This window comes from Odocoileus virginianus, chromosome 5, assembly GCF_023699985.2.
Source record: "Odocoileus virginianus isolate 20LAN1187 ecotype Illinois chromosome 5, Ovbor_1.2, whole genome shotgun sequence".
Lineage (NCBI taxonomy): Eukaryota > Metazoa > Chordata > Mammalia > Artiodactyla > Cervidae > Odocoileus > Odocoileus virginianus.
Genome location: NC_069678.1, coordinates 3618759 through 3642035, shown reverse-complemented (window position 1 = coordinate 3642035; position 23277 = coordinate 3618759). Strand labels below are relative to the sequence as shown.

The window sequence follows — 23277 nt, the reverse complement described above, 5'->3', positions numbered from 1 at the left end:
ACTTGCTCATAATAAAAACATATTTGTTGTTTCTCTGAAATTCAAATTTGACTGGGTCTTCTGTATTTTTATTTGTTAAATCTGACAACCCTAATGTAAGAGGCCACTGACAAAAAGAGCGACAACAGACTGTAAGGACCAGGAGACATTGGGGGTTTTGGTGGATTCTTTTGTCCATGGCAGTCCTGGAGGGACAGCTGCTAATCATCTTCAACTACATATCACTGTATGGTAGAGGAAGACTCAGATATATGAAACAACAAACACAACTGTACAAGCCAACACCACGCAGGACACGCAAAACACATCTGTGGGCTGAATGGAGCCATGGCTGCCGGTTTCTGACTTTTGTCATACAGTCAAAAGAGAAAAGAAAACCCCAAACCACAAAAATTCTCCACTGCTTATCTCCTATGAACTATGAAACTAAATAACCGAGTTCGCTGGGGCTGTATAGAGCCCCAAATAAATTGCTTTCCAAAAGTAGACTGCTTGGGCTACATGTAGTGTAGAGCCCGGCAAGGTTTTTGTTATACCTACGTAGTTGCTCCAAAGTTTTGTGTATGTGTCTGTGTGTGTTAGGGGTAGAGTGTTATTTGGTTGACTGCTTCCTTCCTGGATGTTTGCTATGTTCTAAATACAAGTTGAGACTAACTTAAAAGTCAAATGTCAACATTTTTCACTCAACATGTGATAAAAATGAATTTGAGGCAATCATGGTTTTCACACTCTCACAATTTAGACAGGAAAGCATATAAACAAGTCATTACAATACAACATGGCCAATATGCCAACAGAAATATGTATATGCTACTTTGCTATCAGATGAGAGAATAGCTGAGAAGTGTATTTAAGATTACTCCTTTGAAATCTATAACTATTTTACAGAAAAATATTAAATATAATTACCTTCAGTAACATGACTTTTTGTAGTTTCCTCAATTTTAGGGAAAGACTGAAATGAAGAGAGAGCTCCTTAACACTAATTATTATATTACATACAAAATTTACTTTGTTTAGAAAGATTCTTCTTTATGTACGCAAATTGATCTTTTATGGAAACTACTGTAAAATGAATTCGTTTTTAATGCTGATACAAAAAGTGATTTTTCTTTTAGTCATTTCTTTCATTTAGCAAATTTCTAAAAGTGAAAATCATTCTATACTTCAGTGCAGAAATTGCTTTTTCCTCCTTCTTCCAATTTCAACTTTTATTTAAGAGCCTTCAGAATTATTTATGAGTTAACGAAGAGACTAAAAAGCATCATATTGGGATTCCCTGGTGGCTCAGATGGTAAAAGAGTCTGCCTGCAATGTGGGAGACCTGGGTTCAATCCCTGGGTCAGGAAGATCCCCTGAAGGAAATAGCAACCAACTCCAGTATTTTTGCCTGGAAAATCCAATGGACGGAGGAGACTGGCAAGCCAGTCCATGGGGTCACAAAGAGTCAGAAACGACTAAGAGACTTCACTTTCACTTTCTTTCAAAAAGTGTTTACAAAATGTGGTACATATAAGGAATCAGGGTCCTATAGAAATATGAAATTATAAGGAGGGAATAAAAGCTTCATAAAAGTGACAGAAATAGCTGTTATTTACAATATTTTGTCTTGATGCATTGACTATTGAAACAAAAGTAAAACACACTGGAATAGAAAACAATTTCTCACCATAACAAGCTTGAGGAGATCTGCAGCATTGCCTCTCTCCTCCTCAGTTCTGGAATCTTTAACTGTCATTTCCTGCAACTCATCTTCTTTCTTTAGAATATAGTTTATATAATCCTAAATCAGTAGAATAAAACAAATCAATAAAACACAGAAGTATGGTAGAGAGAGATACGAAATAGTTAACATCAACTGGAAATATCACAGAAGGTTAAGAATATGTAAGTTTACAATACTCAGCAACCAGCTACTAGTCAAGCAATCTGGAAAGGCTTTTCCTTAATACGTTAATAAGCAAAGACCCAAAAAGCTCAAGAGTAAAGCTATAAGAGCCATAGGCCATTCGAATTGTCTGAAGACCTCAGAGAAGCCCAGCTTCCCACTCAGCATCCTCATCAATAAAATGGACAGAGTTGGGATAGGTGATTTCTAGAGTCCTCTGCAGATAGAGTCTCTAAGATGATACTTATGAATGTAAGTTGCTCAGCTCACGCCTTTGCTGAAAACTGTAAATACTTGAATTTTCATGAATAACGGCCCCCTGTGGTATGCCAGGTATGGATATATAACCGTAAACTAAACACATCTGACACATGTTCTGAGAGTGCTGACACACCTGACAGTGAGACGTTACAGACATGCTTACACAGTGAAATACATATTAACAAAATCTCAGGTTGTTTCCAAAGACTAACAAAATCCTTTTCTTCCATGGAAGAATGAAGATTATTCAGGGAACACCATTGCTTCCCATTTTCAACCAGTAACTAGTTGCCACTGATAAATAGACAGCCAGCAGTCTGTCAGAAATGCTCAAGAAGTGTTATATAATACAATATGCCTGGTCACAGAAGGAGAAAAACTAGGAAATAACTTACATTATGGACAAGTATCAGGTTAATATGCAGTTCTACCCTTTTCCCGAGGTTACTAGATCAGTTTTCCATAGAGTGAGAAAGGAGGACAACGATATTGCAATCACATCTAAAAGATACTTATCTTCTCAATGTCTTTGGAGCCTCAATACTTCCTCTACCTTATGGGAACCATGAAGTATTTTCCATCATTCAACCTCCTACCCACTAGAAGATTGGCAATCATGTGTTGCATTAAATAAAAATAGGTAAAATTCCGTAAGTTCAGGTTCCTTAGGAAACCAAGAGGAATGGTTGCCCTGGTCCTGATTCTTTTGGTCAGGTTACCTGCAATCCATTACCTTCAGGGAAATCTGCAGTTTCAGTTTCACCTCATTCCTTATGACCTCATGCTGGATGAACTGGCGTATCTGTAGCACATTGGGGCTCTTCAGTATAGGGGCTGGAGTGTTCACTAACTGTTTGAAGTCAATGTCAAGGCCCTTCCAAATCTGAGTGCCAAACGGAGGTCCTGGAGTTTTTTTCTGTTACCAAAATAAGCAAAACCACCATCAAAGAAATGAGTATGTTTTAACATTAGATTTTTTTCTTCCACTGTGCACTTACTATGTAGACACTATGCTCAAACTACCACACAATTGCACTCATCTCACATGCTAGCAAAGTGCTGGTCAAAATTCTCCAAGCCAGGCTTCAACAGTGAACTTCCAGATGTTCCAGCTGTTCCAACTGTCTAGATGTTCCAACTGTGAACTTCCAGATGTTCCAGCTGGATTTAGAAAAGGCAGAGGAACAAGAGAGCAAATTGCCAACATCCATTGGATCATCAAAAAAGAGAGAGTTCCAGTAAAACATCTACTTCTGCTTTATTGACTACACCAAAGCCTCTGGCTGTGTGGATCACAACAAATTGTGGAAAATTCTTAAAGAGATGGGAATACCAGATCACCTGACCTGCCTCCTGAGAAATCTGTAAGCAGGTCAAGAAGCAACAGTTAGAACTGGACATGGAACAACAGACCAGCTCCAAATCAGGAAAGGAGTACATCAAGGCTATATATTATCACCTTACTTATTTAACTTATATGCAGAGTACATCATGAGAAACACTGGGCTGGATGAAGCAGAAGCTGGAATCAAAATTTCCGGGAAAAATACCAATAACCTCAGATATGCAGATGACACCACCTTTATGGCAGAAAGTGAGGAAGAACTATAGAGCCTCTTGATGAAAGTGAAAGAGAAGAGTGAAAAAGTTGGCCTAAAACTCAGCATTCAGAAAACTAAGATCATGGCATCTGGTCCCATCACTTCATGGCAAATAGACGGGGAAACAGTGAGAGACTTTATCTTTTTGGGCTCCAAAATCACTGCAGATGGTGACTGCAGCCATGAAATTAAAAGATGCTGGTTCCTTGAAAGAAAAGTTATGATCATCCTAGACAGCATATTAAAAAGCAGAGACATTACTTCACCAACAAAGGTCCAGCTAGTCAAAGCTATGGTTTTTCCAGTAGTCATGTATGGATGTGCGAATTGCACTATAAAGAAAGCTGAGTGCTGAAGAATTGATGCTGTTGAACTGTGGTGTTGGAGAAGACTCTTGAGAGTTCCTTGGACTGCAAAGAGATCAAACCAGTCAATCCTAAAGGAAATCAGTCCTAACTGTTCATTGGAAGGACTGATGCTGAAGCTGAAACACCAATACTTTGGCAACCTGGTGTGAAGAGCTGACTCATTTGAAAAGACCCTGATGCTGGGAAAGATTGAAGGCGGGAGGAGAAGGGGATGACGGAGGATGAGGTGGTTGGATGGCATCACCGACTCAATGGACATGAGTTTGAGTAAGCTCTGGGAGTTGGTGATGGATAAGAAAGCCTGGCATGCTGCAGTCCATGGGGTCATAGAGAGTCAGACACAACTGAGTGACTGAACTGAACTGAGACATTAAATGCTAGGAACCTCTCATTAGTGAACACAACAGTGAAAAAAAGGGATCCCTGCTTTCAAAAAGTTTTGCAAATATAAGGAAAATTGGGAATGAACTGGAAAAGTTTTCCTCTTTGTATGTGTTACCAAAAATAAGGACATTTTAAAATCCTGTTGCCTGATGTCCTACTGGATAGCATTTAAGGGGATACTAAGCCAGGCTGTTGCCATGGTGATGCAGCAGAAGCCTTGTTTATGCCAAATGCATGAGACTACCTGGGCTTCCCCGGTGGCTCTAGTGGTAAAGAACCCACCTGACAATGCAGGAGATGCAAGAGATATCAGTTGGATCCCTGGGTTGGGAAGATCCATTGGAGGGGGAAATGGCCTCCCACTCCAGTATTCTTGCCTAGAGAATCCCATGGACAGAGGAACCTGGTGGGCTACAGTTCATAGGGTCACAAAGAGCTGGACATGATTGAAGTGATTCAGCACGCACACATATCTTTATACCCACAGAGAGACTAAGACATTTGGAATTAAGCTTGGAGGGATCCTTTGAGAGAGAAATCAAGCCATAGATCTGGGAGGTCTTTGAGCTCACTCTAGATTAAGCATGCTGCCAGATTCTTCCCAGGATCTCTCGGACAGAAATGTTTGCCTTGCGTAGACACATGTCTCTTATTTTTTTTTTTTTTTTTGGTAATTGACTTTCAGGAGTGGTGTGGGGTTGATGTGTTTCATTTTAAGTTGCTCTTCAGTGTCAAATGCATGGTCAGTGACAGCTATTTAGGAGCTTGCTTGAGCTGGGTCACTCCACTGGGCAGAGGTCACAGCTATAGGAATTGTGGAGGAAGAGAAGGAACTTCCTTCATTAATCTCAAATGTGGTATATTATTTCTCATAATGCAGTAAATACATTCAACTTAGAGATAGCCTTAGTAAACTATTTGGTGTGAGCTTTCAATTTTCAGATAAGGAAATAGAGATCCAGGATGACTTGTCTCAAATTCCACATTAATAATTGATAAAGTCAAGATTATAATTCAGATCACCTTCATTGACGATGTTGATTACAGGTACCAAACTAAAACAGAGGGCTAGGAGATCTTTGCTATCTTACGTGTTCATTACCTGTGCTTCCACTACTATAAGACTGGATAAAGAAACCAAGAATATCATAACTAAAAAACATTATCCTCCTCACTTTACACTACTATCTTTCCCTGATCATGTTACCAATGCCTTCACTGATTTAACATTTTAACATCTGACAATTTGCTGTACATATTACATAAACTGCTTGCAAAATTAAATGACAAATCTGGCAAGATGCAGGACTTTATGATTCTTTCTCAAGATATTTTCTTTCATTCTTAAGTGAGGCTTCTCTAAGCTGACACAATTACAATGCTTACTTTTTAACACTGAGATTCTGAGTTATTATATTTAATATTTCACATTATTCTTACATACTCAGTTTGTGCATTAATAAATTAAGAACAAAGGGAAAATGAAAGACCTCAGATTGTGTGTTAAAACTAGCAAATATTGGGAGAAAGGAAGCTTTCTATATTGCATAATATCAGTAATGGGTTACTCAGAGTAGATATTTTTATATTATAGGAAGATGTTCAAACCAGCAATGTAGGCTAAAAAAATAAAATTGAAAATTAGTCAGGTATATTTCTTCAAAATTTACAAATGTCAAAGTATTCAAATATAAAACTCCTTGATCCCGTTAACAGTTTACATGAGAATGAAAAGAGGTGAATATACAGGAGAAGACCTGAGCTCTGGTCCATGGATGGATGGATACACATATATGGTAACTTCACAGCAGAAAAATTTCTACCTGAACTGAGGGAAAAGTTTCCCATGTCCTTGACTGGAGATTAGGAGGAACAATCGTATCTAGTTCTTGCTTCATTAGCCATGGTGACACTTCATGGAAAGGGCGAAGGACGGTAATGCTCAGGGCACCTGGGTCACAGAGAGTTATCAGAGGATCATTTCTCTGTCAGAAATACTCTGAGGAATTCGACAAATATTAAACACATTTGATAAGCCAGACTCAGCGATAATGCTTAAGGACCTTAGGGTCTAATAAGGGAAGTCTTTTAGTCAGAGTAACACCTAAAAGCTGGATTTAGACCACTCGAAAGTATACATCGACACTTCACTGTCCTTCAGAAATCACATGCAAGTCCTGTCAGTTCTACCACGAAACATTTCTTGAGTTCATCCACCTCTTTCCCCCCCACTGACCCAAGCTTAGACTATTTCCCGCAGAGAGATCCTGCTTTGGACCCGAGCAACAATCAACTTTCCTTCCCGCCTCTATTCTGTGAATGAACCTCCTTCCACAGGCAGTGTGACTGACCATGTTAGTCCGCCATGTAAGCTTTTCTCTGACTTCCCATTGCTCATATGATAAAACTGAGGCCTTAATGTTTTCTTTTGCCTCCTCAACTTGGGCTATTTTCCCTTCTATACTTTGGCTCCTTTGGCCTTTTCTCCTCTGTTCCCCCAAGTTCCAAGCTTCCTGCTTTGTATTCCCTCTTCCAAGAAAGCTCCTCCTCCTATTTAATTAGTGCCTACTTATCCAGCAGTTCTTGGCTCCAGCGTTTTCAGGAAAGCCTTCTAGATTATGTCAGGCTCCCCTGTTAGATGCTCTCATGGGACCATATTCCTTTACTCCATAGGCCTTATCCCACTTTATAATCATACAGGTATTTGTGTGACTATGTAATTAATGCCCAGCTCTTTCCTTAGACTCTAAGCTTTGTGAAAGCAGGGTTTGTTGCTCTCTTAGCTCACCATTGTATCCCTAACACCCAGCCAGGTTATGGTACATGGTGGGTTATCATGTAGATGCTAAATGACTGACTAATGAAGCAAATTGAGATGAATTCTAATTCTCTCACAGTTCTACACACACACTGTTCAACCAGTCAGAGCTCCCCACTTTCCATATTCATAGAGAAAGAGCAAATTTATTATATCACACACATGTACATTGATGCAGTCAAAAATACAACTGCACAAAGAGGCAGGCATACTCATAAATGAACACAAAATATATCCCACCAATCAGAGAAAAGATAAAAAAGGAAACACACATATAGACCTAGATAGACATAGCATATTGCTTTGGTGCATGGATAACATGAAAGTTTTTTTGTTTTTTCTGTGCTTAAATACACATGTTACATATACAGTGATTCTTACCTAATGCAATGTATGACTCTATTTTTAGTCATACACTAGTTTCTTTGAAATTAATGAAAATATGCAAATGCCCAATGAATATAATACATAACTTATCCTATATTTCAGGTTGGATTTCTAACTGACACATCAAATCTACTTTATTCTCTTGTTATACTAAATTCATCAAGGCAACACCATCAAAATGACAAAATATGAAGTTAGGAAATACATCTCACTTTCGATTTTTACTACCAAGACAAAACTAACACATAAGTAGGTACATAACTAAATCCACCTAACAAGCCTACATGCAGATACAAGTCTAGTTATAGAGAGGAAAGGGACTCACACAATTTACACAGGTTGATGCTTAGACAAAGCACAGTACACACATACATCACGGTACAACCAGGCTGACATGGCCAGGTGGAAAGCCGAGTTGAAAAGTGAGCAAGGGGGAAAACATATAGACCACATCAGGGTAGACTGGATATGGGGGATGAGAGTCGGTAATGGGACATAGCAACTTCCAGTCTGATTCTCTACCTGGTTGTTCCTGAACTGGCTCTTGAAGAACTACGGTAGTTGATTCTCCATATGCCAAGGAGAGGTACTCCTCTATGTCACTGTCCCGAAGAAGCTCCACTCCTGATCCATCAGCATAGATAACAAAAAACCTGTTTGCAGAAATAAAAATCTAATCCCTTGACACATTCAGCTAAAATGCTCCTTAAACTTGGAACTGAAAATAAAAGTCAGGATTTTATTTTTAATATATTACCTGGGGACATGTTCACCATAGATTTGCAGATGATTCTTATGAAGGTGAGTGGATGACAAACTGTCATAACCTTCAGCTTTTGCATTTAAATCATCTTCCAAGTTGTTTTCAGGTAGGATGGTTGATACACTACCATCAGACATGACCTAAGGGACACAGTATATAAGCAACCAAAAAAAAAAAAAAAAAAAGCCATAAAGCTTACATTTTTGTTGATCTCATTTGAGAAAGCAGGCAATCTTTTGGATATTCAGAAAATCAAAGATATTTACTTATAAGGTATTATTCCATAAGTATTTTGTTGTTATTTGGCCACAAAGTTGTGTCTGACTCTTTCGCAGCCCCATGGACTGTAGCTCACCAGACTCCTCTGTCCATGGGATTTCCCAGGCAAGAATACTGGAGCAGGTTGCCATTTCTTCCTCCAGGGGATCTTCCCAACCCAGGGATCGAATCCACATCTCCTGTATTGGCAGGTGGATTCTTTACCACTGAGCCACCGGGGAAGCCCCAATAGATTGCATTAGTAAAAGTGAAAACCTAGTAGTACATCTTCACTGACAAACTACACCGAGAATGTGAAAACAAACGGGAAGACAAACCAGAATACAATCAGAGGAAGGTGACTAGTATGGCAGGGGACACACCAGGGGATAATCTTATCTTCTGAGGATAAGTTCAGGGAACTGGGAATTTAAACACAGAGGAAAGACTACTCATGTGACAGCTGTCTTGAAATATTGAGTGACAATATGGATTCTAAGCACAGAACTAGGGACTCATGGATAGACCACCTTGGGAAACAGATTGAGGTTCACTCTGAGAAGTACATTCCTAGCTATTGCTACTGTCTAGATACAGAGTGTGGTTTAGGCTGAAAGGCCACTGAGGGGAAGGCACAAGAAGAACATCAAAGCCTAGCGTAATGCTTGGCTTAGATATTTCAATTTAGAGGGTTTGGGTTTTAGCTTTCAATTTCAGTTCATTGTTAATCAGTCTCTTAGTAGCCCGAACTCATGCTGTGAAGAGTCTCACTTACACAGAAAAACACAGAAAAACACAGAAAAACAAACTTGGATCAGGCCTTGTCTGCATCCCATACAAAGTTGGGGACTCTTTGTCAGGGTTTCAAATCTAAAAAGTAACTTCGCCACCCACTAGCCAACACATGAAATTCCACCAAGAAGTGAGAAGTGGAAAAAAAGTGCCTAGAGAAAGGGCTGGTGGACCTCTCCTTGTCAAGGGTCAGATAGTATATATTTCAGGGTTTGTAGGCCATAGAGTTTCTGTTGCAACTAGTCGATGCTGCCATTATATGCAAAAGCAGCCACAGGTAATATGTAAACAAATGAGCTTTGCTATGTTCCAATAAAACTTTATATAATGACACTGAAATTTAATTTCCTATAATTTTTTTGTGTCATGAAATACTCTTCTCCTTCTGATTTTTCCCAACCATTTAAAAATGTAAAATGCAATCAGCCCACATTTTGAGCTCAAGGGCCCATATAAACAAGTGACCATGGTTTGCCACTGCCTGGCTTAGCAATAAGAGGAAGGACAGAGAAATAGAATACAGAGCTCTACCACTGACTAGCTAAGCACCTCACCAGGCTTCCCACCTCCCCATCCTCAGCCCTCCTGGAACCCTCAGGCTGATAATATTTCTAAGGATTCTCTACCTAGTCAAACCGACTTGCCTGCTGTCCTGTGTATTTTCTCTCACTTAAACCCAGATACAGAGAATTCTTACATTATTCTTCTTTGTCGACATTATTTTTAAATGTTTAGTAACTTTTCCCCCTTTTGTTCTAATTATTTATTTGGCTTTAACATTTCAATCATCCTCATTATTGGACTTGCTATCCCCTAATGAAGCATAATGGAGAATTAAAGCTACTGACATTAATTGCTGTTGTCCAGAGCACTGATAGTAAGTAGATAATTAATCCCAAGGCAGCTAAGATAAAAAGCTATTGGGGAGCTCTCTAGGGTGAAATATCTCAAAAGCAAACCCATCACCTCTCTCTCCATACTAATGATGCACTTTACCTGAAAGGTATTTCCTTCGGGATCCATGACCTCGCAGATAACCTCTGATGTGTGTTTCATGATGTACCTGCTAGCTCTCAGCTGCTCACGTTTTTGAAAAGGATGGTATATGTCACTGCTTGATTCATGGCAATATATAGCTGAACAATCCCTATCAATATGAAGACAGCCTGTGTTTGGAGGTAACACCTGAAAGGGTCACACAAAAAGAGAAATTATTCAAAATTTCTTGATTGATTTGAGAGATTTAGAAAATCATTTAAGGAAAAAATACTATCCATAGACTCGAGACACAAACTGTATTTTCAGGAAGAAAATAAAAGAGGATGTAAGTTTTGGGAAAGACTACTTAATAAGGAGGCAAACAATGATTAGGATATAATTGTTCCTGCATCCCATATTTTATCTACTCGCTTTAATACTTCTTCCAAGTAATGCAATCTATGTCCCTTCTTTTTTCAGATATTTAATTAAAGTATTAAAAGCATATGTTAAGTAAACACACTTGGCCCTATTCAAAACATTTGGGATCCTTTAATGTTTTTGGGTAAGGAGCATCTTCAAAGGGGTCAACAGCAATGGGGCAAATGCTTTTAGAAGCTTTTATTTTTCCTCATTCCTCAGGTGGCTGACACAGACCTTAAGTAATAGCTTTTGTATAATGACTTCTGGTTTGGATAGCCTCTTTGAGATATAATTCACATGCCATATATTATCCCCTTTGAAGTGTTCATTCAGTGGATTTTAGTATATTCAAAAACTTGTGCAAACATTATCACTAATTCCAGAATATTTTCATTATCCTGCAAAGAAACCCTGATGCTGTTAGTCATTTTGCATCTCTCCTGTCTCTGGCAACCAGTGATCTGCTGTCAGACATTTCATAGAAATGGAAGTATGTGATATGTGGCCTCTTGTGTCTGGCTTCTTTCTCTTGGCATAATGTTTTTAAGCTTCATCTATATTGTAGTGTGTATCAATACTTCATTGTTTATTTCCACTTCAGTTTACATGTGTGAAATTTAAAAGTTTTTATGCCTAAAATGAACTCAAGTTTTTTTCAATTTAGGTAGTTTGGGGAGATTTGAAACTGAAATCAAGCCTACATTTGCTAAACTGAGGAGTTCAAAGTTCACAAATTCAGCCAGTAAGTCCTCAATTTTCCCATCATTTGACTTGCAGTTGCCCAGGACAAGTTCTCAAATAGCTGCCAGAGTCTGGTTCCTCAGCTTCAGGTAGATCCTTCTCCTCATGGCCATGTTTCTCTCTTCCCCTACTCTTCAAATTTAACTTTCTGTGGCAGGTGGTGGCAAAGGGTTGGGGAGAGGTGTCCCAGCCTTTGCAGCAAGGGCCAACGGAAGGGGTCCACTCGCAGCAGACATATGAAAACCACAATGAGGTATCACCTCACACTGGTCAGAATGGCCATCATCAAAAAGTCTACAAATAATAGATGCTGGAGAGGGTTGGAGAAAAAGGAACCCCCTACACTGTTGGTGGAAATGAAAATTGGTGTGGCCACTACGGAGAACAGTATGGAGGTTCCTTACAAAATTACAAATAGAGCTACCATACGACCCTGCACTCCCACTCCTGGGCATACATCCAGAGAAAACATGGGAAAGGATACATACACCCCATAGTTCGATGCAGCACTGTTTACAATAGCCAAGATATGGAAGCAACCTGTGTCCATAGAGAAATGGATAAAGAAGATGTGGGACATGTATACAATGGAGATATATATATATATATATTTAAAGAATGAAATATGCCATTTGCAGCAACATGCATGGACCTAGAGATTGTCATACTGAGTGAAGACATACAGAGAGAGATATGATATCACTTAACATGTAGAATCTAAAAAAAAATGATACAAATAAGCTTACAAGACAGAAACAGACTCACAGAGAACAAACTTATAGTTACCAGGAGGGAAGGGTGGACAGAAGAGGTGGGGAGTTTGGAGCTGACATGTACACACTGCTATATTTAAAATGGATAACCAACAAGGACCTAGTGTATAGCACAGGGAACTCTGCTCGATGTTATGTAGCAGCCTGGATGGGGGGGAAGTTTGGGGTAGAATGCCTACATGTATATGTGTGTGGCTGAGGTGCTTTGCTATGCACCTGGAACTATCACAACATTGTTAACTGGCTATACTCCAACATAAAATAAAGATTTTTTTAAAAAAGATTTGCATCTTCCAGTTTTCTATATGTCTTATGTCTTTGGTTTCCCTTCTAGTCATCCATTACTGCCTTCTTTTGTTTTAAATAGGTTATTTTCAAGTGTGCCATTTTAATTCCCTTGTTTCTTTTACTATATATTTTTGAGTTATTTTCTCAGTGTCTCTTGCGTATTACAATTAACATCTTAATTTATAACTGTCTAGATTGGATTGATACTAAGGATTTCACTATTATACACAATTTTTGCTCCATGTAGCTCTTTTCCTTCTTTGTGTTATTGTCAAAACTTACATCTTTATACATTATAAGCACATAAATAAACTTTTATAATAGTGGTTTTAGTGGTTTATAATAGTGGTTTTATGTAGTTGCCTTCTAAACAAAAAAAAGGTCACAAAAATACATGTATACTGTCTTTCATATTTACCTATACTGTTATCTTTACCAGTACTATTTATGTGTAATTGAATTACTGTGTAGTATTATTTTGTTTCAGCCTGAAGGATTCCCTTTAGATTTTCTTGTAGGGAATGTCTAAGAGCAACAATTCTTTCAGTTTTTGTTTCCCTGGAACTATATTAATTTCTTTGATTTTAGGATAATTTTATTGAAAAGAGGAATTTTTGGTTGATGATCTTTTTCTTTAAGCATTTTGAATATGTCATCTCACTGCCTTCTGACTCCATGTTTTCTGATGAGAAAATAGCTATTAGTCTTATTGGATACCTCAATTAAAAACATTTTGATATAGTTGATTAACAACACTGCTTTGGGCTTTTTCTTTTCTTTTCTTTTTGAGATCTCTCATATTTGATGAGCCTTTTCTCATTGCTTGTGAGACATTGTCTTCAGACAATTTGACTGTGATGTGTCTAGGTGTGAATCTCTGAGTTTATCCTACTTGAAGTTTGTTGAGATTTCTTGCAATTGTAGATAGTTTAATCAAACTTGGTAAGTTTTAAGCCATTATTGCCTCAAATAATCTTTCTTCCCTTCTCTCTATTCCTTCTCAGACTCTCATTATGCATATGTTAGTATGCTTGATGGTATCCTCTGAGGCTCTGTTCATTTTTCTTGGTTCCTTTTTCTCTCTCTCCCCCAGACTACTTAATCTCAACTGACCTATTTTCAAGTCAGTTCAAATAATTGCTGATTATTTCTTCTGCCAGCCAAAATTTGATGTCGGGCCTCATTAGCAAATTTTTCATTACAGTTATTATGCTTTCCAACTGCAGAATTTCTATGTGGTTCTTTTAAAAAATAATTTCTATGTATTGATATTCTATACTTCATGAAGCATCATTCTCATATTTTGCTTTAGTTCTTTACACAAGGCTTCTTGCTCTTTAAAACATAACAGCTGACTTAAATTTGTCTCTTTAAATGCAAAGTCTGGGTTTCCACAGGGATGGTTTCTATTGATTGCTTCCTCCTTTCCCATCCCTGTTTATGGGCCAAAATTCCCCCCTTTCCCACTCCCTCATGTCTTATAATTTTTTTGTTGAAAACTGGATATTTTAAAATAGTATTATGTACAACTCTGGAAATTAGATCCTTGCCCGAGGACTTACTGTTACTTCTGTTGTTGTTGCTATTTGTTCAGTGATTCCCCTGAACCATTTCTTTAAAGTTTATATTTGTCATGCGTGGGCCTAATCTGCTTGTTAGGCTTAGAGTTCTCCTCATAACTGGGCAGATATTTTCTTAGGTACTTTGCATTAATAGATCTTTCAGCCTCTGCTGAGGGCTATGTGGGCTCTATGTGCATATTGACAAATGTTTTCAATGCTGTGGTAGGAAGTTTGTGATTCCACCTTACCCGTCACTCCCTGTTTGTGCAGAGCTTCTGGATCAGCAGGAGTGAAAAATCAGGGCTTTCTGAGTCCTTTTATGGGCATGTTCATAGCTCTTCACAGAAGCGTGGCTTTCGAGATTCCAGAGAACATGTCAGAGCTTTTCAAAGCCCTCTATGAACTTCTCATCCTCTTTTTCCTTCTAACTCTTTTGTTTAGACTCTTGCTTTTTGTCGCTACTTCAACAGCTATAGTGTTCAATTATCACCTCCATTTGGGGAAAAGTCTATTTGTATGTAGGGAGTGAGTTCAGAATCAGACCAAATAAAGACAACCCTTGTTGAATAGAGGTTTCTAGAAAATGGACAGACAGACAGAAAATGACAACATTTTGTTATGGATGTTTTGGGGAGCTCTGGATCTATTCTTTTTTCAGTGGCTGCTGGCCTGCTGGTTTTCACTGCTATCATGCATGTAGAGTGTTGATGTTCAAGGCTACCTTGGAGCTGGGGGAGGCGAGAGGAATGCAGCAAGTGAAATCACCACAATTCTTGCTGTTCTTCCCAAGACTGTCTTTTTTTTTTTTTTTTAATAATCTTCATATCACTATAGTCATTTGGTTGATTTCCAGACTTCTGAAAATGTTGATTCTGTCAGTAGTTCCAGCTTTCCAGTTGTTTTTAGAGAGCAGTAAGTGGATTTTTGAAGGTTCTTACTCCATCATCCTGGAAGTTTCTCAGATTCACTCTTTACCATTACCCAGGCCAGAGAACTCTCCCTGGACCTTGGCTAACTCTGAGGCTTCTCTGTGGTTTCAGGCATATTTTAGCACAGACACTGGTGACTAGTTAAATCTGTAATTTTCCCAGGCTCCATAGGTCCTCAATAAAATAGACCCAAGTGTCAGTTCAGTTCAGTTCAGTTGCTCAGTAGTGTCCGACTCTTTGCAACCCTATGGACTGCAGCATGCCAGGCTTCCCTGCCCATCACCAACTCCCGGAGCTTGCTCAAACTCATGTCTATCGAGTCAATGATGCCATCCAACCATCTTATCCTCTGTCGTCCCCTTCTCCTCCTGCCCCCAATCCCTCCCAGTGTCAGGGTCTTTTCAAATGAGTCAGTTCTTCACATCAGGTGGCCAAAGTATTGGAACTTCAGCTTTAGCATCAATCCTTCCAATGAATATTCAGGACTGATTTTCCTTAGGATTGACTGGTTGGATCTCCTTGCAGTCCAAGGGACTCTCAAGAGTCTTCTCCAACACCACAGTTCAAAAGCATTAATTCTTCAGTGCTCAGTTTTCTTCATGGTCCCACTCTCACATCCATACATGACTCCTGGAAAAACCATATCTTTGACTAGGTGGACCTCTGTCGACAAAGCAATGTCTCTGCTTTTTAATATGTCAGATTGACTGTAATTTACTAAAAGCTGCTCTGGACAGAAAAAGATCGCCTAAAATTCCCAGAATTGAGACATATACACTAGGTGAAGCACCATCTAGAAAAGCCAAAAAGAAAACCTGTAAAAAGGAGATGGTTCTCCTTCTAGGAAGTTAGCCTGGAAAAACAGCTTTGCTGAAACATATAAATTCAACATGACAAATACAGCAGTAACTCATATATATACGTACATAGTGTCTTCAATAGAGCAGCCAGCTGGCAAATAGAATTTGCATGATTTTGCATACCTATACTGCTCAGAGTTTAATATAAAATTTTCCTCTTTTAACTGATTTCACGCACTGAGTAGAGGATAAGCCTCCCTCCATTATGACATTTGTTTATGGTACTGCTGATAGGAAAAAGGGCCTTTGAAGTCCTTTTCAGTAGTATTACTAAGAGTGTTTATTACACTTCTTTAACTTCTCCCAGAGGAGTCAAGTTCAGATTGGTATAGACGAGTAGTTAAAATCTTATTCCAGTGTGCATGTGTGCACCCCTTTCCCCAGGAAGACACTCAATCTTCTGGTCTAGGGAAACAGGTTTCTGTTCCTAGACCCAAGGACAGAGGAAGATTTCCCATGGGAGACAACAGACCCATTATTTGTCATCTTGTCTCTCTGAAACCTTCCAGCTGGGTGGATGTCCCCACCCCCAGTTGTGAAACACTATAATCATAGACAATAATAGCTGTTACACCTACCTCCTCCTTGATGTTTTCATTAATCTTTTTAGTGCTGCTAAGGTATAGCAGTGGCCAAAATCAAGCTCTCTCTCTTTCACATTGCCTAATATCCAGCCTCACTCATCACACTGCCCAGTGTCCTCATGCTGGTGAGTAAGTAACGACACATGTGCCAAGGCCAATGAGGATGGGCAGAAGGTGTTTGTGAATGCCAGCTTTCAACTCTATAAAATTAATAGAACTATAAAATAAATGTTGCTAAGCTTATTTGGAGTTTCTTCCCCCAATTGGGAGCTAAGATATGTGTGTTTCTCAATGAGGTGCAATCAATGTTTCAGGAGAAGTAGGCAAACATGAGGCTACACAACTGTATCAGACACTGAATGTCTCCAGGTTGGATCTCTTTTCTATTACATCTCTTCCTTCAGTGGTAACTTACATTCGTGCTAAGATTTCTTTGCCTCTATAGTTGTAACCAGCAGAGTCTAGGGCTATGATGACAATAAGGCCTCATCATAGCATCTTTGGAGATTCTTATGACATCTGGTAGGACATGCAGTACTGAAATATGGATGCTTTCTTAAAAATTGAGCATTCTGATAGCACAGGAACTCTGCTAAATGTTATGTGGCAGCCTGGATGGGAGGAGAGTTTGAGGGAGAAAGGATGCATGTATATGTAAGGTTGAGTCTCTTCTCTGTTCACCTGAAACCATCACAACATTGTAAATCAGCTATACCTCAATACAAAATAAAAAAGTTTTTTTTTAATTGGATATTCTGAATGTTATATAGGGAAAAAAGCATCCATGACCAAGCCTCTTTTGGTCATCTCTCACTTTCAGCACCTTGCTTGTCCCACAAGGATCTGCACAGTATGAGAGGGAGAATCAGGAGAGAAGGGAGGGATAAACTGGCTCCAGTAGCCTTCACAGTAACAATCTTTGTCCATCACCTTCTGGCTTTGCACCCTTGGTATCCTGTGACCTTAGAGGTGACATCCTGGCACTTGTGTCCCTTCGCCAGCAAGTAGAAAGGCAAAGGCAAATCCCTCTAAGACCAGGGGGACTGCAGGCTGAGCCAGGGGCATTGTGTTTAAGGGGGAAATGCAAGGAGGTGGAGGAGTTGCTAACAGCATTCCTCCCCAGCCCTCCAAAGACACAGCTGTGCTTCACTTGGGCTAGTTCTCCTCCGAGACCACATAGAACGCATGTGTCCTCCCATCCCGTGGGGACACGAGGTAAAGTGGGGACAGACTGGAGGTGGGAAGGGTGGGAGAGTGAGAATGAGTAAGAGGAGGCAGGAGGTGAAGCTGGTCTGGAAGGGACAGGGCAGCACTGAGGGCTCCTAACACCCACAGTGCCCCTCACCCACCACTAAATGATCCCCGGCAAATACACTCCGGAGCATGACTGTGATCCCCAGATCCCAAAGTACTGAAAGGCAGGGAGGACACTGATTTTCTGCGATGGACTTTGAAAAGAAAGTAAATAAATGAAAAGATATTGAGAAGTGTGTTCTAAGATCAGTTGAGATGAGAGCAACAGCCATGCACGTGGCGGGAATGTTCACTGCCCCAGATGGGAGTGCTTTCCCAAAAGTCAGAAACACACTTTGACACTCCCCTTTGGCACCGCTCACTTTGCTCAGACTCACCTGGTACGTTCCCTGTGGCTTTGCAATGATGGACGTCCCGTCCCCAAAGGTGGCGCAGCAGCTACTGTCCTCGCAGTTGGTGATGACAGTGGCGTAGTGCGAGCTTTCAATCCGCATGCACTTCACCTGCCTGGTGATCCTCTGGGGACCTTCGGCTGTGGGCAAATGCAGAGGGGCAGGTCCGACAGGATGCACGCGAGGGGAACACGCCTGCCTGCTGACTGCCTGGCTGAGAACTCACTCCATGGGGCTGCTTCATGGGCTACTGCTCTATCAACTCGGAGCCTTTGTTTGAGAAGGCATATTAATATAATGTGCTATTTTTGTCCTCACTGTTCTTTTTATTTTGAGAAATTGAAAACATGCAGAAAAGCACAAAATATAATTTAACTATACATGTTTGCCAATCAAAATTTACACTCATTAATATTTTGCCATATTTGCTTCATTTTTAACATGTACATGAGAGAGAAGTTACAGGTAAAGTTCACATCTCTCCCTATCTCTGAGTTAATTTCTTTTTCTCACAATCCACTATAATACTTTTATACAAATGTATATCAGAAATATTTTGTTGCTTTAAATTTGCCTAAGTTATATATCACCTTGTGTTTCACACTACTGGGCTTCCCTGGTGGCCCAGACAATAAAGAATCTGCCTGCAATGCAGGAGGCCTGGGTTTGATCCCTGGGTCAGGAAAATCTCCTGGAGATGGGAATGGCTACCCACTCCAGTATTCTTGCCTGGAGAATTTCATGGACAGAGGAGCCTAGTGGGCTACAGTCCATGGGGTCACAAAAGAATAAAAAATGACTGAACTGACACACACTTGAATTTTTCACTTAATGCTTTGAGGCCTTTAGCCATCTTGATATATATGTGCCTATGTAAATAGGTACATGTGTGGGTACTTCATTTATTTTAATTGCTACATAGTATCCCTTTGTAAGAATAAACCACATTTTATTTTTCTGTTCTGCTGTCAATGGACATTTATGCTTTCCCAATATTTTAGCATTATACTCAGTGTTGCAAGAAGCATCTCTGTACTTGTTTCTTTGTGCAAATGTATGAGTGTCTTTCCCAAGGAAAGGAAAAAGCTTTGAAAGCTATCCCAGGAAAATTAGAATGGACATTTCTCTAGTGGGGAATTGACTTGCAGAGATATTTCCCAATCCATCCCCTATAACCCAATAAAAATAAAAACAAAACAAAAGAGTATCTCTCTATATATACCCAGGTGGAGAATTAGTGTATCACATGATATGCACTTTTCAATTCACCAGATATTTTAAAATTGCCCACCCAAGTGGCTTTTTAAATTTTCACTCTAACAGGGTATAAAGGTTCCTCTCTTTCAACTCACTTGCCATTTTGTTGCATTTAATTTGGCAATGAATCATTTAATGCATTCAACAAATAAACCCTAGAATTAAACAAAAGTGAATCAGGGAATAATTTTTATTTCAAAATCTTGTTTAAATTTAGCTTAGGAAGGGTGTTAGGCTTTTAGATAATATGAACAGACTCCAGTTCATCAGCAGCTGCCACTTGCTTTTCTGAGAACTGTCAGACAGAATTGAAGGAGGACATATCTGACGTCTATGTAGGAAAATTAGATTCCTTAAGGATCAAAGGAAACAGGTCTGAAATCTAATTGCTCAGTACAATTGAGTCATGATTATTAACTTTTAGTTAATACCAATCCAGGTTGTAGATTTTTAGTGGTAAAAATAGGGAAAGCACTATTACTATCCATTAGCCAACTAGAGCTGTTATCACTCCCATGTCAGCTGAGGATAAAGACCATAATAAAGGTCCTCACTGGTTCTGGTTTAACTGCCTGGGTATTCTTTGGTTAATTTGAGTTCTTAAAAAAAAACAAAACCTGCTTTTCTTACAAGTGTTTTGAAAAATTAGTGAAGTTTTTACGTATCCTAAAGACATAGAATATTGTCATCTACTTGACAGAGAATAAATACACGTATATGTACAACTGAGTCACTTTGCCATGCACCTGAAACACAATAATATTAACCAACCGTCTGCTGCTGCTGCTCAGTCGTGTCAAACTCTTTGAGACTCTATGTCATCCGCCAGAAAAATTAAAGCTTACCTGTCTCTTGATCCTCCGAAGAAATAGTGTCTTCATAAACTTGATAAAAGGTTGTGATTCTGGTACCATCAGCATGATCCACTATCCGAGTACCATCTTTCTTTTCAACGATGATCACTTTGTCTTCTCGAGTTGTCATAACCTGACCATACAAAGGCAGAGCATCATCATTTGCTCAGGTGGTTGGTTAGTCCCAAGTTTGCTTATTTTTACACCCCGATGATTACCATCAAAAGCCTGATTATTTAAAAGTGAAAGTTTTACCTCATCTACTTGATCTAATCTTTATAACAATCCTGGAGGAAACTCAGGCTTAGAGCAGTTAAGCAACTTGCCCAAAGTCACTCAGCATGTGCCAGAGCTGATGCTGGACTAAGACTGCCTTACTTCAACACTGATGCTCCTTCCATGGTCACACATTTGTTAGTCAAAAGCTAATGTCAGGAGTGATCTGACCCAGGTATATGCAGGAAGATGACCCCAGGCCCGTCTCCCTTGGAAACTGCAGGTTTAAGATAAGCCAGGGACCACTGGTATCTGTAGTGAGGGTTCTGATGTGGTCTGCTTCCCCTGAGGATGCAATGCCAGAGCCTGGATATTGTGTGTTGGTACGGGGAACTATGGGGTGAAAGGTTGGTACAGGGAAGCATGGATGAAAGGTGTGCTAGACACAAGAGAACTCAGAGACCAATGGACAGAGTGGTGGGAGCAAGGCTAGAAGGTGAGGGACCATACTGGGAAGCTTGTTAAGTCATATTAAGGACTCAGTTGTTATCCAAAGTGGGGTGAAGCAGTAGAGAAGAGTTTTAGGTATGTGGACTAGAGCTGGAAACACAGAAAGAATTTAGTCCCAGTAAGTGCTTCAATTTGAAAGAACACTGAGACCTTTGTTTCCTGTAGCCAAATGGTTCAGAGGAGCTCTAAACCCCCCGCTGCACATGTGTGTGTGAAGGTGTGGTGGGCATGGAGATGCATTGCCCAGGTCTCTCTTCAAGACAGGACTTGCTCCCCAGCAGTGGAGAGGGAAGTTGGCAAACAGCCTCCAGATGTCAGCTCTTCCAGCGCCTGCCTCAACTGCAGAGAGATGCCTTGCCTGACTCCCATTGTTCTGCTGAGGCAGAGGTACACGGATCTGGCTCCTGCTCCCCGACTTGGGACACTGGGACGGATGACACTGGCTCCTGAGCTCCTGCCAGTGGGGCTTTAGGGTGTCTGCACCATAGCTCAGCTTCTCTATCTGCCCATTTCTGCCTCCCCCCCTGCTTCCTTTCACAAATGGGGCCTCTTAAAAACATCTTGTACACTGCAGATCCCAACTGGCAACAATGCACTACAGTTGTACAATGCATATTATAGGCAAAAGGAGAGGAGGGCGGCAGAGGATGAGATGGTTGGGTGGCATCACCAACTCAATGGACGTGAGTTTGAGCAAGCTCTGGGAGATAGTGAAGGACAGGGAAGCCTGGTGTGCTGTAGCCCATGGGGTCACCAAGAGTCGGACATGACTTAGTGACTGAACAACAACAATGCATATTTTAAAATCATTGAGTACTTTCTACCTTGTACTGCCCCAACTGTAAGGGACACAGTTTTCACTAAAGAGTCCAGATGAACATGAAGTTTGCTAGCTGTTTTCTGACTCGTGTCTAGGGCTTTTGGGAGAAGATGATAATTACATTTGTATCTTTTTATGGTAGGCAGAAAACAATATATTTCAGAGAGAAGTCCATGCTAATCATTAAGTTCTTCTCTTTCACACTCTCAGCCAATGATACAGATGTGTATATCTATATATATCCATCTATATATCCATCCATCTATGTATGTAATGAGGAATACTGCTGTAGAATGCAGGATTGAGAACATGAGCTTTGGAGTTAAGCTGCCCAAGTTCAATTTCTGACTCCACAGGTCATTTAGGCAAGCTGCTTACTTTCTCTGTGTTCTAGTTTCCTGATCTGCAAAATGCAGCCAACATCAACATATTTTTCAGAGACATTATATGGGTTAAATGAGAGAATTCTTGTAAAGCCATTCACATTTAATTGGTCAAGTTAGTAATGCTAAATACTAGCTCTTTATCTAGTATAGAAATTTACAGATTTTAACTTAGAACAATTCTAACATTTCATGACGTAACATTGATGGTCACCATAGGCTCAGGAAATAATCATTTTTAGTGGTAGAAAGAACACAACAGCAAGAATATTTCCTTAACACCTGATAGTGTTAATCTGGTATTAATCTTCCCAAGTATTTTAGGTAATGACCATAATCTTCATTTTAGGAATAAGAAAACCTAGATTAGAAATAGTCAAAGTCATGCATCTTGTAAGAAGCATGACTGGGGTTCAAAGCCATGGCTGCCTCACTTCAAGGTTAGTGCCACTCCTGTAAAATGTGATACTTCATGTCACTTTTGATCTTATTTCATATGATCATTGGCTTTTGTTTGCATAATGGTTAAGCATATGAGACCTAGAATGCAACCTTGGGGTCCACATTCTGAATATACCATTTGCTGAGTGAGTTTGGAAAATTTATTTAGCCTGTTTGTAGCTTCTTTGTCTCATATGTAAAATGGAAACAGCAATAGTTTCTTGTGAGAATTAGATAAGTTATGTGTGGAAAGCACTCAACAAGGCCTGGGACAGTGAGTGCTCAGTAAATATTATTACCATTGTTGTGATTAGACTGTTGAGTGTCCATGTTTAAATCCAGGCTTCTAAATATCAATTTGTGCTTCCATAATGGTCCTAGATATCAGTAAAGGAAGGGGCTTCCCTGGTGGCTCAGTGGAAAAGAGTCTGCCTGCCAATGCAGGAGACCTGGGTTCAATTCCTGGGTCAGGAAGATCCCTTGGGGAAGAAA

General features: G+C 39.8%; 1 protein-coding gene across 3 annotated transcripts in view; it reads right to left on the bottom strand.

Moving 5' to 3' along the window:
• The window catches only part of SPAG17 (sperm associated antigen 17), a 250171-nt gene that overhangs the window by 44669 nt on the left and 182225 nt on the right, over positions 1-23277 (bottom strand). For all 3 annotated transcript variants that reach the window (XM_070467229.1, XM_070467228.1, XM_070467230.1), the window contains exons 30-38: positions 20407-20548; positions 18290-18444; positions 10517-10705; positions 8465-8610; positions 8230-8360; positions 6326-6453; positions 2883-3065; positions 1670-1783; positions 910-955 (exon numbers count right to left, since the gene is read on the bottom strand). In XM_070467229.1, the coding sequence (XP_070323330.1) occupies positions 910-955; positions 1670-1783; positions 2883-3065; positions 6326-6453; positions 8230-8360; positions 8465-8610; positions 10517-10705; positions 18290-18444; positions 20407-20548 (1234 nt within the window). The remainder of the gene's footprint in view (positions 1-909; positions 956-1669; positions 1784-2882; positions 3066-6325; positions 6454-8229; positions 8361-8464; positions 8611-10516; positions 10706-18289; positions 18445-20406; positions 20549-23277) is intronic.